At 34.9% G+C, this 17,501-nt stretch overlaps 1 protein-coding gene across 5 annotated transcripts in view; it reads left to right on the plus strand.

Moving 5' to 3' along the window:
* Positions 1-17,501, plus strand: part of LOC145248890 (beta-1,3-galactosyl-O-glycosyl-glycoprotein beta-1,6-N-acetylglucosaminyltransferase-like) — a 207,426-nt gene that overhangs the window by 146,701 nt on the left and 43,224 nt on the right. For all 5 annotated transcript variants that reach the window (XM_080110658.1, XM_080110657.1, XM_080110659.1 and 2 more), the window contains exon 2: positions 12,308-13,484. In XM_080110658.1, the coding sequence (XP_079966784.1) occupies positions 12,346-13,484 (1,139 nt within the window). In that variant the 5' untranslated portion in view covers positions 12,308-12,345. The remainder of the gene's footprint in view (positions 1-12,307; positions 13,485-17,501) is intronic.

Genomic DNA, 17,501 nt, shown 5'->3' on the forward strand with positions numbered 1-17,501 from the left:
GATGAAACGCGGAATATTCAGTGTAGCTTAATCGCCATATATATATATTATAAATGACTCTATATATATATATATATATATATATATATAGAGAGAGAGAGAGAGAGAGAGAGAGAGAGAGAGAGAGAGATAAATTTATAAAATATCACTTAGTTTTGTCTTCCTGAACATGGACGACTTTGCATTCCTTGCATTGCAATAGCCTTCTAACACTGTTTAAATACATAACTCACACAATGCTTTATGCAAACTATATTTTATTATATGCATATGCGCGTGTGTGTGTGTGTGTGTGTGTGTGCGCGCGCGTGTGTGTGTGTGTGTTGCACTTTAGATTTAGGCACACACGCACACTCATACACGCACAAACACACGAAGGCTACTCGAGGATAATGGTTTATAATAGTGGTTGGGACGGTAGTGGTTGGGACAACAGCGTGTTATTCGTTAGCAGTTTAGATTTAGGCACACACGCACACTCATGCACACAATTTATTTAACAAAGTTTTTTTCCTAGAACTGCCTACCTGTGGAACAGTTCCGCTGGCCTACTTTCCAGCTGACTACGATATGGTCGTCTTCAAGTTAAATGTAAACAAGCTCTTGCTGAGTTGTCCCCTTAAGTAATCAAATTATATCTAACTCTCACTGCTAACGAATAATACGCTGTTGTCCCAAAACTACCGTACCTTTATAAATCCTTATCCTCGAATAGCCTTCGGACTTTGATAAGTGGTAACTCCCTTGTAATCTATATATATATAAAAGCGAAAATGTATGTACATATGTGTGTATGTATGTATGTGTGTATGTTTGTCTTTCTGCTAAAAACTCTCGACAGACTGAACAAAAATTAACAAACTTGGCATCATATTAAAGCTCCACCCTCCGGACGACAAATATCGAAATTTTAGCCTAAAAGGACCACTACAGGGGGGGGGGGCAAAAAAGTGACATTTTGACGTTAAACATTACGTATTTTTAAATCGATTTATAAGTGCCCCCCAAAAAACGGGCCACAACTCTACTACATAAAGTGTACACGGGGCCCATTTTTTTGAGTCACACTGTATTCAACAATCTCTGAGTCATGTCACGTGATCTTGACGTCAGCAAGCTGTAATGGCGACGTTTGTATTAAGAGACTGTTAGTATCAGACAAATTAAAAGATTAACTGTCAGTATCGTACAAATTATTATATAATCTTACACGTTATGAAAATGCTTCTAACGTGATTAACGGGTTAAAAATAATAAATATACGAGAGTGTAACGAAAAATGTCAAGAAAAAATGATAAGGGGAAAAAAATTGAGCTTAAAAATATTCACCGAATCGTTATATTTACGCTAAAAAATAAACAGCCATTTTCTTTTTTGTATTATTAACACATGACCTCCTACATCTGTTAAACTGGAGGGGGGGGGACGAGGCCGTTTGAATTAGCTAAAATTACTTGTATAATCGGTATTACATTTCTTTCGCTAAACATTTCATAAGCAAAAATGATAAGTAAATAAAAAAAATTACGCTTAAACATATTTAGCAGTAGACGACGACGCACAACAAAACAAAAGGAAACGGCCATTTTCTTTTTTATATTAGTTACACTATGACCTAATTCTACTTAGAGGGAGGAAGGTGGGAGGCATATTATGAGTTAGTGGGAGGGGTGCGACAGACGAAACCGCTTTATTTCTAAGACAGATACTACACTTTGATCTTAGCCAAAAGACCAAGTAAAAAAAAAGATGCGTATTGGATAAAATTGGTGTATATGTACTAGCAAAATACCCAGCCTCGCTCGGAATTGTATGACATAGCACTAGCACGACATATATACTAGCTGATTACCCGGCATTGCCTGGGATTGGATAAAATTCATGGAATTTTTCCTAGCAGAACACTCGCCGACGCCTGAGATTGGAAAAATTTGGTTGATATATGTACTAGACAAATGCCCAGCGTCGCCCGGGATGGATTACATAAGTGGATATCTGTACTAGCAAAATACCCGGCATATCCCAGGATTGGATAAAGTAGGTGTATATGCACTAACAGAACAGCCGGCGTCGCCTGGGATTGTATGACATAGGTGGATGTGTACTAGCAGAATTCCAAGCGTCGCCTGGTATTGTATGACATAGGTGAAGTAGGTCCGGTTCAACAATTTTGAAGGTGCTTGTGCAGTATAGGTCTAATCTGAAAAATTTTGATGGTGCATGTGAATTATAGGTCCGATTTGACAATTTTTAAGGTGCTTGTGCAGTATACGTCCCATATGACAATTTTGAAGGTGCTTGTACAGTATAGGTCCGATTTGAAAAATTAAGACGGTGCTTGTGCAGTATAGGTCCGATTTGAAAAATTTAGAAGGTGCTTGTGCAGTATAGGTCTGATGTGAAAATTTTGAAGGTGCTTGTGCATTATAGGTCCGACTTGACAATTTTTAAGGTGCTTGTGCAGTATATGTCCGATTTGAAAAATTTAGAAGGTGCTTGCACAGTATATATGTTATAATATGCAAGTGACCTCCCTTGGATGTAGCTTCATTATCAGATTCCATTAGATTAATATACAATCATTGTTATAATATGCACGTGACCTGCTTTGGATGTAGCTTCATTGTCGAATTCCATTAAATTAATATACAATCATTGTTATTATATGTAAGTGACCTCCCTTGAGTGTAGCTACATTGTCGAATTCCATTAGATTAATACACAATCATTGCTATAATATGTAGGTGACCTTCCTTGGATGTAGCTTCATTGTCGAATTCCATTAGATTAATATACAATCATTGTTATAATATGCGGGTGAACTCCTTTGGGTGTAGCCTCATTGTCAAATTCCATTAGATTAATATACAATCATTGTCATAATACGTGAGTGACGTGTCTTGGGTGTAGCTTCATTGTTGAATACTATTAGAATAATATACAATCATTCTCATAATATGTAAGTGACCTCCCTTGGATGTAGCTTCATTGTCGAATACTATTAGATTAATATAAAATAACTGTTAGTATATGTAAGTTACCTCCCTTGGATGTAGCTTCATTGTCAAATTCTATTAGAATAATACACATATTATAATATGCAAGTAACCTCCCTTGGGTGTAGCTTCATTCTCGAATTCCATTAGATTAATATACAATCATTGTTATAATATGCAAGTGACCTCCCTTAGATGTACCTTCGTTGTGGAATACCATTAGAATAATATACAATCATTGTTTCAATATGCAAGTGACCTCCCTTGGATGTAGCTTCATTGTCGAATACCATCAGAATAATATACAATCATTGTTATAATATGCAAGTGACCTCCCTTGGATGTAGCTTCATTGCCAAAATCCATAAGAATAATATACAATCATTGTTATAATATGCGAGTGACCATCATTGGATGTAGCTTCATTGTCGAATACCTTTAGAATAATATACAATCATTGTCATAATATGCGAGTGACCTACCTTGGATGTAGCTTCATTGTTGAATTCCATTAGATTAATATACAATCATTGTTACAATATGCGAGTGCCCACCCTTGGGTGTAGCTTCATTGTCGAATACCATTAGATTGATATACAATCATTGTCATAATATGTAAGTGACCTCTCTTGGATGTAGCTTCATTGTCGAATTCCATTAGAAAAGTATACAATCATTGTTATAATATGGAAGTGACCTCCCTTGAGTGTAGCTTCATTGTCGAATACTACTAGATTAATATACAATTATTGTTATAATATGTAAGTGCCCTACCTTGGGTGTATCTACATTGTCGAATACCATTAGAAAAGTATACAATTATTATCATAATATGTGAGTGACCTCCCTTGGGTGTAACTTCATTGTCGAATTTCATTAGATTAATATACAATTATTGTTATAATATTCGTATGACCTCCCTTGGGTGTAGCTTCATTGTCGAATACCATTAGAAAAATCTAAAATCATTGTTATAATATATAATTGACCTCCTTTGGATGTAGCTTCATTGTCGAATACCATTAGATTAATATACAATCATTGTTATAATATGCAACTGACCTCCGTTTTATGTAGCTTTATTGTCGAATTCCATTAGATTAATATACAATCAATGTTATAATATGCAAGTGACCTCTCTTGGATGTAGCTTCATTGTCAGATCGCATTAGAATAATATACAACCATTGTTACAATATGCCAGTGACCTCCCTTTGATGTAGCTTTATTGTCGAATACCATTAGATTAATGTACAATAATTGCTATAATATGCAAATGGTTGAAGCTTTGTTGTCGAACACCATTAGATTAATATACGATCATTGTAATATTATGCCAGTGATGTCTCTTCGATGTGGCTTCATAGTTGGATATTTGTACTAGCAGAATACTCAGCATTGCCGGTGATTGGATAAGAAAGGTTTATATACGTACTAGCAAAATACCCGACGTTGTCTGGGCTGGTAATTTCATTACAATGTCTCAAATGTATTACTTTATTAAGAGGAAGGGGATTATGTGGGTTAACTCATGAAACATTATTGTCGAAATTAGTAACATATCCAAGAATTATGAAAAATGATGAAATGTGAGTAATTTGATTGGTGTGTTCGTAATGTAATAACCACCCCAGACAATGTCGCAAAGTTATGATTTTAGCAAGAGGAAGGATATTTTGTCGGTTAAATCACTATAAACGATTGTCGAAATTAGTAACATATCTAAGAATTGTGAAAAATTATGAAATGTTAGTTATTTGATTTGTGTGTTTGTAAGGAAATAGACACCCTAGGCATTGTCGCATGGTTATTATTTTAGTAAGAGAGAGGCGATTATGTGTGTAAAATCATGAAAAATGATTTTCGAAATTAGTAACATATCCAAGAATTATGAAAAATGATAAAATGTGAGTTATTTGATTGGTGTGTTTATCATGAAATAACCAGAGACAATGTCTCAAAGTTATTATTTTAGCAAGAGGAGAGGGGATTATGTGAGTTAAATAATGACAAACGATTGTCGAAATTAGTATCATATCCAAGAATTATGAAAAGTTAATAAATGTAAGTTATTTGATTGGTGTGTTTATAATGAAATAAACAGCCCATGTATTGTCTCAAAGTTAGTATTTTAGTAAGAGGGGGGTCGATTATGCGGGTTAAATCATAAACAACGGTTGTCGACATTAGTAACATATCCAAGAATTATGAAAAATGATTAAATGTGAGTTATTTGATTGGTGTGTTTGTACTGATTAGACAGGCTAGATGTATCAAAGTTGTTATTTTTGTAAGAGGAAAGGGATCGTGTCGGTTTATGAGCAGGGCGATTATTTGGGTTACTTCATTAAAAATACTTCTCGAAATTAGTAACATATCCAAGAATTATGAAAAATGATTAAATGTGAGTTATTTGATTGGTGTGTTTGTACTGATAAGACAGGCTAGAAGATATATCAAAGTTGTTATTTTTGTAAGAGGAAAGGGATCGTGTCGGTTAATGAGCAGGGCGATTATTTGGGTTACTTCATTAAAAATAATTCTCGAAATTAGTAACATATCCAAAAATTATGAAAAATAATTAAATGTGAGTTATTTGATTGGTGTGTTTGTACTGATTAGACAGGCTAGAAGATGTATCAAAGTTGTTATTTTTGTAAGAGGAAAGGGATCGTGTCGGTTAATGAGCAGGGCGATTATTTGGGTTACTTCATTAAAAATAATTCTCGAAATTAGTAACATATCTAAGAATTATGAAAAATGATTAAATGTGAGTTATTTGATTGGTGTGTTTGTACTGATTAGACAGGCTAGAAGATGTATCAAAGTTGTTATTTTTGTAAGAGGAAAGGGATCGTGTCGGTTAATGAGCAGGGCGATTATTTGGGTTACTTCATTAAAAATAATTCTCGAAATTAGTAACATATCCAAGAATTATGAAAAATGATTAAATGTGAGTTATTTGATTGGTGTGTTTGTACTGATTAGACAGGCTAGAAGATGTATCGAAGTTGTTATTTTTGTAAGAGGAAAGGGATCGTGTCGGTTAATGAGCAGGGCGATTATTTGGGTTACTTCATTAAAAATAATTCTCGAAATTAGTAACATATCCAAGAATTATGAAAAATGGTCAAATGTGAGTTATTTGATTGGTGTGTTTGTACTGATTAGACAGGCTAGAAGATGTATCAAAGTTGTTATTTTTGTAAGAGGAAATTAGTAACATATCCAAGAATTATGAAAAATGGTCAAATGTGAGTTATTTGATTGGTGTGTTTGTACTGATTAGACAGGCTAGAAGATGTATCAAAGTTGTTATTTTTGTAAGAGGAAAGGGATCGTGTCGGTTAATGAGCAGGGCGATTATTTGGGTTACTTCATTAAAAATACTTCTCGAAATTAGTAACATATCCAAGAATTATGAAAAATGATTAAATGTGAGTTATTTGATTGGTGTGTTTGTACTGATTAGACAGGCTAGAAGATGTATCAAAGTTGTTATTTTTGTAAGAGGAAAGGGATCGTGTCGGTTAAGAGCAGGGCTATTATTTGGGTTACTTCATGAAAAATAATTCTCGAAATTAGTAACATATCCAAGAATTATGAAAAATGATTAAATGTGAGTTATTTGATTGGTGTGTTTGTACTGATTAGACAGGCTAGAAGATGTATCAAAGTTGTTATTTTTGTAAGAGGAAAGGGATCGTGTCGGTTAATGAGCATGGCGATTATTTGGGTTACTTCATTAAAAATAATTCTCGAAATTAGTAACATATCCAAGAATTATGAAAAATGATTAAATGTGAGTTATTTGATTGGTGTGTTTGTACTGATTAGACAGGCTAGAAGATGTATCAAAGTTGTTATTTTTGTAAGAGGAAAGGGATCGTGTCGGTTAATGAGCAGGGCGATTATTTGGGTTACTTCATTAAAAATAATTCTCGAAATTAGTAACATATCCAAGAATTATGAAAAATGGTCAAATGTGAGTTATTTGATTGGTGTGTTTGTACTGATTAGACAGGCTAGAAGATGTATCAAAGTTGTTATTTTTGTAAGAGGAAATTAGTAACATATCCAAGAATTATGAAAAATGGTCAAATGTGAGTTATTTGATTGGTGTGTTTGTACTGATTAGACAGGCTAGAAGATGTATCAAAGTTGTTATTTTTGTAAGAGGAAAGGGATCGTGTCGGTTAATGAGCAGGGCGATTATTTGGGTTACTTCATTAAAAATAATTCTCGAAATTAGTAACATATCCAAGAATTATGAAAAATGATTAAATGTGAGTTATTTGATTGGTGTGTTTGTACTGATTAGACAGGCTAGAAGATGTATCAAAGTTGTTATTTTTGTAAGAGGAAAGGGATCGTGTCGGTTAAGAGCAGGGCTATTATTTGGGTTACTTCATTAAAAATAATTCTCGAAATTAGTAACATATCCAAGAATTATGAAAAATGATTAAATGTGAGTTATTTGATTGGTGTGTTTGTACTGATTAGACAGGCTAGAAGATGTATCAAAGTTGTTATTTTTGTAAGAGGAAATTAGTAACATATCCAAGAATTATGAAAAATTGTCAAATGTGAGTTATTTGATTGGTGTGTTTGTACTGATTAGACAGGCTAGAAGATGTATAAAAGTTGTTATTTTTGTAAGAGGAAAGGGATCGTGTCGGTTAATGAGCAGGGCGATTATTTGGGTTACTTCATTAAAAATAATTCTCGAAATTAGTAACATATCCAAGAATTATGAAAAATGGTCAAATGTGAGTAACTTGATAGGCGTGAAAGTTATTATTTTAGTAATAGGAGGTGGCGATAATGTGGATTAAGTCACAAAAAATTATTGTCGAAATTAGTAACATATCCAAGAATTATTAAAAATGAAGTTTTAGCTATTTGATTGGTGTATTTATAATAAAATAAACAGCCCAGTCAATGTAGCAAATTTATGATTTTAGTAAGAATTGGGCGATTATATGTGCGCACTCATTAAATTTGATTGTCGAAATTCATAACATACCCAAGAATTATGAAAAGTGATGAAATGTGAGGTATTTTATTGATGTGGTTGTAATGAAATAAACAGCCTAGAAATGTCTCAAAGGTATTATTTTAGTAAGAGGAGATGGATTATGCGATTGAACTAATAAAAAAATGACGGTTGAAATTAGCAACATATCCAAAAATTATGAAAAATGATGATATGTGAGTTATTTGATTGGTATATTCATAATGAAGTAGACATACCAGAAAATTTATGGAAGTTATTATTTTAGTAGGAGGTGGCGATTATTTGGGTTACTTCATTAAAAATAATCGTCGAAATTAGTAACATATCCAAGAATTATGAAAAATGATATAATATGAGTTACTTTGTTGGTGGGTTTGTAATGAAATAACCAGCCATACAATGTCTAAAAGTTATTATTTTAGTGATAGAAGGGAGCGATAATGTGGATTTACTCATGAAAAATGATAGTAGAAATTAGTAACATACCATAGCCTATGTATCAATGTTTTTATTTTAGTAAGAGTGGAGGCGATAATGTAAGTTAAATCATGTGACATGGTTGTGTAAATTCGTAACATATCCAAAAATTATGAAAAATGATGAAATGTGAGTTATTTGGATGATGTGTTTGTAATGAAAAACCAGCAAAGACAATGTCTCAAAGTTATTATTTTAGACAGGTGAGCGATAATGTGGGTTAAATTGTCGAAATTTATAACAATCCAAGAATTATGGGATTTAACGAGATACGTCAACATATATACTTACAGATTACCGGAGTCACCTTGGATTAAATGAGACACATGCAAATGTATGCAAGCAGAATACATGGTCACCTGGGATGTAATGAGATAGATGCAAATATATACTAGCAGAATACTTGGCGTTGCCTTGGATTTAATGAGATTGATTGAGATATATACTAGCAAAACACCCAGCGTTGCCCGGGATTGAATGAAATAGGCGAGAATATATATTAGTAAAATACCTGGCATCGCTTGGGATTTGATGAGATAAATGTGTGGTATATTACCTGTCCTTGCATATACATGCTGTAAATTACCTACCCTAGGTAAGATACAATTATTTCATATGTGTAATACCCGTCTTATGTAGGTAAAATATTCTTTTGTTCGAAATCGCAAATGATACATAAACATACAAAATTCCTCTCTCATAAGAATAACAAATATATTATAAAACGAAATTCAATTTTCTCATTGCTTATACGGTCCCGAGCCCCGCTAGTATATATATATATATATATATATATATATATATATATATATATATATATATATATATATATATGAAATATATATTTGTAGTCATCGACATACAGTCCTGTTTCGTTGTATCACAACTCATCAGTGTCGCTAGACTAGCATCTATCCCAAGCCGAGGATCGAACCTAGAAGCGTCGTGATGACAATCGGCAGTTCTACCCCTTGACCACGGAAGCGGTGCCCGCAACTAATCTGTCCGAATGTCTATTTAAATAAACATCCGTCCGTCACTTGTAAAGTGCTCAAACGTTTGTTTGTAAACAAACCGCGAGCTTCGCATTTTTCAGCCAAATTAAGTAGCGAATGAGATTATTTACAACAGTGTTCAACCCAAAGAGGGGGGCTTTATAAAATATATTTGTAGTCATCGACATACAGTCCTGTTTCGTTGTATCACAACTCATCAGTGCCGCTAGACTAGCACCTATGGTTAGATTGCAGGAAGTTTTGTGAATATGAAAGATTGGTGGCATTTTACTGTCATTCTGTACCTCTTTCAGCATGTTAAAATGTTCAATTCTTGAAAACACACGTTTCTTAGCGCAGAGACAATCCTATAACCATTATGTCATTTTTTTAAATAGTTTCCGCCCGGATTCACCAGAATAATAGGAATTTATTAACTTTAATAATAAAAAAAATAATCATTTGGGAATAATTACATGAATACGAAAAACTTAGAAGAGTGGCTACATTCAGTTTTACGCCATCTTTGATATGTTGTATATATATATATATATATATATATATATATATATATATATATATATCTGTGTGTGTGTGTATGCATGCATATTAATATATATATATGCATACATATCAATATATATATATATATGCATGCATATCAATATATATATGCATATATACATATATGCATATATATATACATGCATATATATACATATATATATACACACATATATATATGTGTGTGTGTGTGTGTGTGTGTGTGTGTGTGTGTGTGTGTGTGTGTGTGTGTGTGTGTGTGTACGTACGTACGTACGGGTTCCTTAGATAAGGTTCCAGACTGTTTGTGTACAAGCATTTAACATTGTCGTAGATTCTGTAAAAATCACTATGTTATTGCTATACATCTTATGAGATAACTGACCAATTTTTATGTTTTCAGGTTCAAATGAACAGCTACAGCAGGAATTAGAATACACCCTACTGAAACCTGATTGTCACAGCTGGTGAATTTTAAAAACGAAATCTGAACGTGAGGCCCCGTGTTTTGACAAGCTTCTGGGTTTGACCTTTACTCCTAATCTGAAATGAAACACGTACATCAAGCCTGTTGCCAAGGTAGCTGGAAAGATGGTGGGATCCTTCTACCGCTCCAGAAGATATCTCACTACTGATGAAATTCTCTATCTATATAAAAGCCAAGTACGTCCAAGGATGGAATACTGTTGCCATATCTGGGCAGGAGCTGCTAAAAACAGCCTATCCTGCCTTGACAGAGTACAAAATAGACTTCATGGCTTAGTGGGGGATGCCCTTTTCTCTACCCTGCAACCTCTCTCTCACAGAAGAGACGTTGCGAGCCTATCCTTGTTTTATCGTTATTTCCATGGCAGGTGCTCGTCTGAACTCCAATCTCTGGTCCCCCCCCTCGCCAATCTTTCACGAAAAACACCCGTCTAGCTGAATACACTGTGAAAAATTTCCCTCACTCTATATCTGTGCCTAAATCAAAACGCGGATTCCATGAACAAAGCTTCTTTCTTAGAACTGCACGCCTGTGGAACTCTGTTCCGTCTTCCTGCTTCCCACCGGACTACAACTTGGATGTCTTCAAGTCCAACGTTAATAAATTCCAAATGAACCGCCCCCTTAAGTAAACACTTCATCAAATCTCCACACTAACGTAATGTACTTGCAATAACCCTTATCCCTGAGTGGCTTCCGGGCCTTGATAAGTGGTGATCAATGTGTAAAAAAAAAAACTTGAGAAGAACGATATGCCGTAAAAAACTTGGGAAAATGACATAGAAACGCATGGATTGCTTCACACTTCACTTGAACTATCTTGCATAAATCGGGAATCAGATTTTTAGTAGCATAACAGATTGAAGGAAGGCAGTAACTCTGTGGTAAATGATGAGAGGTGTGGGTAGAGTAAGGAAGTCAGAACACCAGAGTTCATTGGCCAAATAAAGAATTTCATGAATAAGGACCATCGTGTGCGGTTATTCCCTAAGCTCAAGAAAACCTTAGAGTCTTTGATTATGAGGACCATTGACACGCTCATGACTTCCATGGGGCCTTCCAGAAGTTGTTCGAATTGTACAGAAAGTGCATTGTAGCCGGAGGAGATTACTTCAAAAGGGACTAGAGTACTTCATGTGTGTACTATCACTACAAGTGCCCAGGTGAAAAGGTCTGGAAAGGCATCTCGTATATATATATATATATATATATATATATATATATATATATATATATATAGAGAGAGAGAGAGAGAGAGAGAGAGAGAGAGAGAGAAAGAGAGAGTATAGAGAGAGAGAGGGGGGGATTGCAGGAAGTTTTGTGGACAAACCCGCTTAGTAATAAGATTCCACTCCTTCAGTGTTGATGTCCCTAAATGCCAGAAAGCTTTCTATTCTAATAGTTTTCCCCCCTCGAACATCTAGACATTGGAATTCCCTTCCTGCTGCCTACTTCCCTGGCTGTACAGATATGCAGAAGTTTAAATGTAACATAAACAAATATCTTGTTAATCTTTCCTAGATATGGCCCCAAAAAGTAGCCCCTTTACGTCCAAGTGGCGATATGCTGTATAAGAGGTGAACATGAGTAATGTGTGTGTGTGTGTGTGTGTGTGTGTGTGTGTGTGTGTGTGTGTGTGTGTGTGTGTGTGTGTGTGTGTGTGTGTGTGTGTGGATGAATTGCAGGAAGCTTTGTAGATAATATAAACGATGGGGGGTGCATTTTTGAGTGTCATCCTGTATCCTATCTTTTTCATGTGATGGTATGTTTAATATTTTTTTCTGTTTTTCAGTTACCTTTCTCTGGCGCCTGGCGAAAAGTTATCGTATAATGCGAAAGGTGGATGTATGCAAGCGCTTCTGTCTGCAAAAGTCTTTTCTCGTCCTCCTCGTATTTTGCACAATGGCGATTAGCGTCTACACGCTGAACGGCATCATGATCGGACGGAGTAGCGCCAATTTGTACGCCGCACTGAACATGTTCCCACGTTCAAACCGAACTATTTACGTCCCGGGGAAAGTGTGGCGCGCAAAATACCGATTGAACCCGGTCCATTGGTCCAATGAAGCATCTTTACTGAAAACGGAAAATAAAAACACGTCGCTTAACAAATCCGCAGGGTATCAAAACAGACACACGGGCTTTATAAATGAAATCCTAAAAAATAAAAATGAAAACACGCTAAATAGAACGTTCAAGAATGTTCATCGCATTCAAGATGGCTTCAATAATTTAAGTTTGGTTAAAGATTTAAGAAAGATAGGAAATTTTTCCGACCATTCCAAGGATCCAGTGTCTACAATCTTGACGAATGCGTCGAGTGGAACGGAGATACCAATATTTGACAGTTTTGAACATGAAACTTACATTAGAAAACTTTTAGTTCGCGGCCAGGCGGTTCTCTCCGTCGATTGTCACAAATTAATAAACAAAGACATAGACGAAATCAACAAAGCCAATCAATTACACGCGAGACAAAAAGAACAGTCAAAATCGTTGCTTTACTACGACACGCAAACGCAAAACTGTGAAACGTTCAAGCGTCAGTATGGTTACATAACGAGCCCGCTGACTGCGCAGGAGCGGGATTTCCCGATAGCCTACAGCATTCTGATGTACAAGGACGTCGAGCAGGTCGAGCGGTTGCTTCGGGCCATCTACCGGCCGCAAAACTTTTATTGTATTCACATAGACTCCAAGGCGAAATCACCAATTCGGAAGAGTATGATAAATATCGCGAAGTGCTTTGATAACGTCTTCATTGCATCTCGTTCAGTTGACGTCCAGTGGGGACAGTTCTCCGTGCTGGAACCAGAGTTGATATGCATGCAAGATCTGTGGCACTACAAAAAGTGGAAGTATTTTATCAATCTTACCGGCCAGGAGTTTCCTCTGAAGACAAATTATGAACTTGTAAAAATATTGACTGCTTATAATGGATCCAATGACCTAGAGGGAACACTTAAACGGTAGGAAGTTGTAATTGTTATCGTCATCATCACCATCATCGTCATCATCATCATCATCATCATCATCGTCGTCGTCGTTATCAGCATCATCATCGTCGTCGTCACCGTCATCAATCATCATTATCGTCATATACATTTTTAGGTTTTTTAATATTTTTATTTTATTTATTTATTTATTTATTAAAACGAAGTCAACTCCCTCGGCTTTAAAAGTCCAAGCGGTACCTTAACGCTTTCGCGGTTTTTAGCAGGCGAGCTTTTGTAGAATTGAAAAATATTTTTTTTCATCAATAATGTTTAAGTCATTTATGGTGGCTTTTCGTTATGGTTCCAAGCGTTTCAATTACAACGAAAATCACTTTGACTTATTATTATTATTATTATTATTATTATTATTATTATTATTATTATTATTATTATTATTATTTTCGTTAATTTCATACTGTTATGGTTTACGCCGTTTATTTTTCACTCAAGAGTGGATTTTTACGCCAGACCTGGTGAGCATAGTCAAAGAGAATTAGATGGAAAGCACCTGGCGCACGATGTTTGCTTTGCCAAGCAGAACTGACTTCTGGAGTACAGTGATTATGTATTTGATTCCCAAGGAGTTCAACTGTTTCTCAAGATCATCTGGAATTGAGCCAAGCGCACTCATGATCATTGGCACGATGGAAGATTTCCTTATCAACAACTTAGCAACCTCCACCCTCAGTTTCTCATAGTTCCGTAGTTTTTCATTCTTTTGCCTGCTATTATTATTATTATTATTATTATTATCATTATCATCATCATTATCATTATTATCATCATCATTATCATTATTATTATTAATAGCATTATCATTATTATCATTATTATTAGTAGTAGTAGTATCATTATTATTATTACTATCATTATTATTATTATCATTATTAATATTATCATCATTATCATTATTATTATTATCATTATTATTAACATCATTATTATTAATAATATCATTATTATCATTATTATTATTAATATCATTATTATTATTATTTTTATTATTCACTCACTAGTAGTTTCACATAAATAAACAGCACTAATTTCTCTTTGACAACTGTCTCTACACGAGGGAAAGAGAGCGCCATAAAATATATATATATATATATATATATATATATATATATATATATATATATATATATTGTGTGTGTGTGTGTGTGTGTGTGTGTGTGTGTTTGTTTGTTTGTTTTCGCAAGTGACGACACGGTCCTTAACAAATGCGTCCGCGCATTTCCTAACACCACCGCCGAATCGACCCGCTACGCCACGCCACGAACAAATCCCGTTGAGTCGACACACGTCCCCAAGCAGGACCGAACAATCTCGCCGAATTGACACGCCAAGGTACGAAAATGCAATAACGCGAGACATATTATCAAAGAAGTGTATTTCAAAACCGCCGAATCACTTACCGGCTTGTTCTTTTCATAGCCGTTGGGCGAAACTAAATCATCACTTTGGGGTAAGATGGGCGTCGTTCATTAGTGGACTTGATTTGTAATCAAAGGTCCCGAGTTCGCTTTTCACCGTGGGTAGGCCTGACTCATACGCTCGGCACAAGAATAACCTGTGATGTTCCTAGGAGTCTGAGTGACAGCAAGCTCATTAAGAGTCATTAGACGAGTCTTTTTTTTACTTTCCCCTGCAATGTTAGACAGAAGATCATTTTTATGTGAGGGATATCCACCTGCCCCAAGAGGTATACTATAAATAACATAACAAAATTGCTCCAGTCGAAAGAGATTTCTCCTTGGAAATTAACAGAACAGATATTTCGTAATATTGTGGTTCTAAGTGGAAGCGAAAATTTTCTCCAAATTTTTCATACTTAACTTATTGGCAGACACACGGAAATGTTATTTCAAACTTAAACTACATATGTGCGAAAATACTATTTCAAGCTTAACTGCGACAGACCAACGAAAATGTTAATTCAAACTTATGTAACAGATGTAGAAAAATGATATTTTAAACTTAAGTACGTCAGATGCAGGAAAATATTATTTCGCATTAAGTTCGACAAATGTAGGAAAATGTCATTTTAAACGTAAGCGCGAGAGATTATTAAAATGTTATATCTTACTCAACCTATAGGTGTACGAAAATTTTATTTCAAATTTAAATAACAGATGTACGAAAATGCCAGTTCAAACTTAAGTGACAGATGTACCATAATTTTATTTCAAACTTAAGTGTGAAAGACATATGAAAAAAACTATTTCAAATTTTAGTAAAATATGGACGAATATTCCAGTTCAAATATAATGAGAGATTCTCAAAATTTTGTTTTAAACTTAAGTGTGACAGACATATAGAAAATACTATTTGAAACTTAAGTAACAGAAATATGAAAATGCAAGTTCAAATTCAACTGGCAGATGTCTCAAAAGGCTATTTTAAAACTTAAGTGTAATAGACACACGAAAAGAGTATTTTAAACTTCAATAACAGATTACAGAAATGCTAGTTCAAAGGATAAGGGTTGAGTGCCTAGCGGTCAACCAGGCAACAGCGCAGTGATCGTTCTGGTGGAAATTGAATAGATTTTGATTATATAAGGAGGCGGTTCGAGAAAAACCTTTTTACATTGAACTTGAAGACGACCAGAATGTAGTTATATATACGACACAATCACCTTGACGTACCGGTTCTCGCCAGGTCACCGAAGTTAAGCAACGCTGAGCCTGGCCAGTTCCAGATGGGTGGCCATTTGTGAAGGCGAGGCGCTGCATGTCCCGCGAGGTAAAATACAAGATTGACAAACTGCGCGGTCTATCCTTCTCTCGAGGGTAGATGGGACTCCCTTAAGCTGTGGTAGGCAACCCATCTAGTGATGGCGTCACGATAAAAAAATACCCTTGATAGACCTGGCGAAGCATCAAGTATTCAGCGACCGACAAGATTACAAACTCGAGTAGTGAGTTCAATCTCGGCTGCGGTCGCTCTGGATGGATGGATGGATGAGAATAGAGTTAAATAGAATTTGGGTTTGTTTATTTTAAACCACAGATAGAGAGTGGGGAAAATCGTTGATAGTGGTTGTAGATGGACGAGTGTTTGTTGCGAAAGTTTTGCAGGAGGGGGAAACCATAGATTGGAGCCTAGGCAAGCAGTTGCCATGAAGTTCTATTTCAAACTGGAACCTGGCAAACCGACGAAAATGCTTTTTTTTTATTTATCCCGTATAAAAATGAATACATTTGCACGGACGGATTTCGAACATTTTACATAGAATCCATAATTACCCAGTACATCGCCGCCATTTACGGCTGACCGTAGCTAATAACATCATAATTCAGGTGATCCTTTCAACACATCTAATGACATTCTAATTGTCGGGAGGGGTGGAGGATCGAATTGATTATGCAAATATATATCAAAACAAAGTAAAATGAGTTGTAACATCTGTTATCAAAACAAAATGGCGGCGATCCTTGTTAAGTAAAGAATATTAGCATTTATGCTATGTCGACTTCTGTGCAAGGAGAGACATCCCCGATTTTATTGATGCCATTAATAAAATCTGTCATTATTTTTTAACGTTATAACCATTATTACCTCCCTTTTTATAGATCTAGTCTCTTTATTTATCTCTAGTAAACATTAGTCACAGGTTGGTGAAGAATGTTAATTATTTATATTTCATCATTCATTATATATTTATATAAATATATATATATATATATATATATATATATATATATACATATATGTGATGAAATATAAAATTCCACTAACACACACACATGCACACACACACACACACACACACACACACACATATATATATATATATATATATATATATATATATATATATATATTATTCATGGGACGAGTCCAATATTTTTTCCGATTCCGACACAATCACCGATTCCGTACAAAATTCGCGATTCCGATACAGTTACCGATTCCGATTCCAATTCTTAAGAAATATTTAAATATTTAACTATAAAACTGGTATTTTGTCCTGATTACTGTAAAAAC

Source organism: Euprymna scolopes, chromosome 27, assembly GCF_053919585.1.
Source record: "Euprymna scolopes isolate OS-2025 chromosome 27, ASM5391958v1, whole genome shotgun sequence".
NCBI lineage: Eukaryota > Metazoa > Mollusca > Cephalopoda > Sepiida > Sepiolidae > Euprymna > Euprymna scolopes.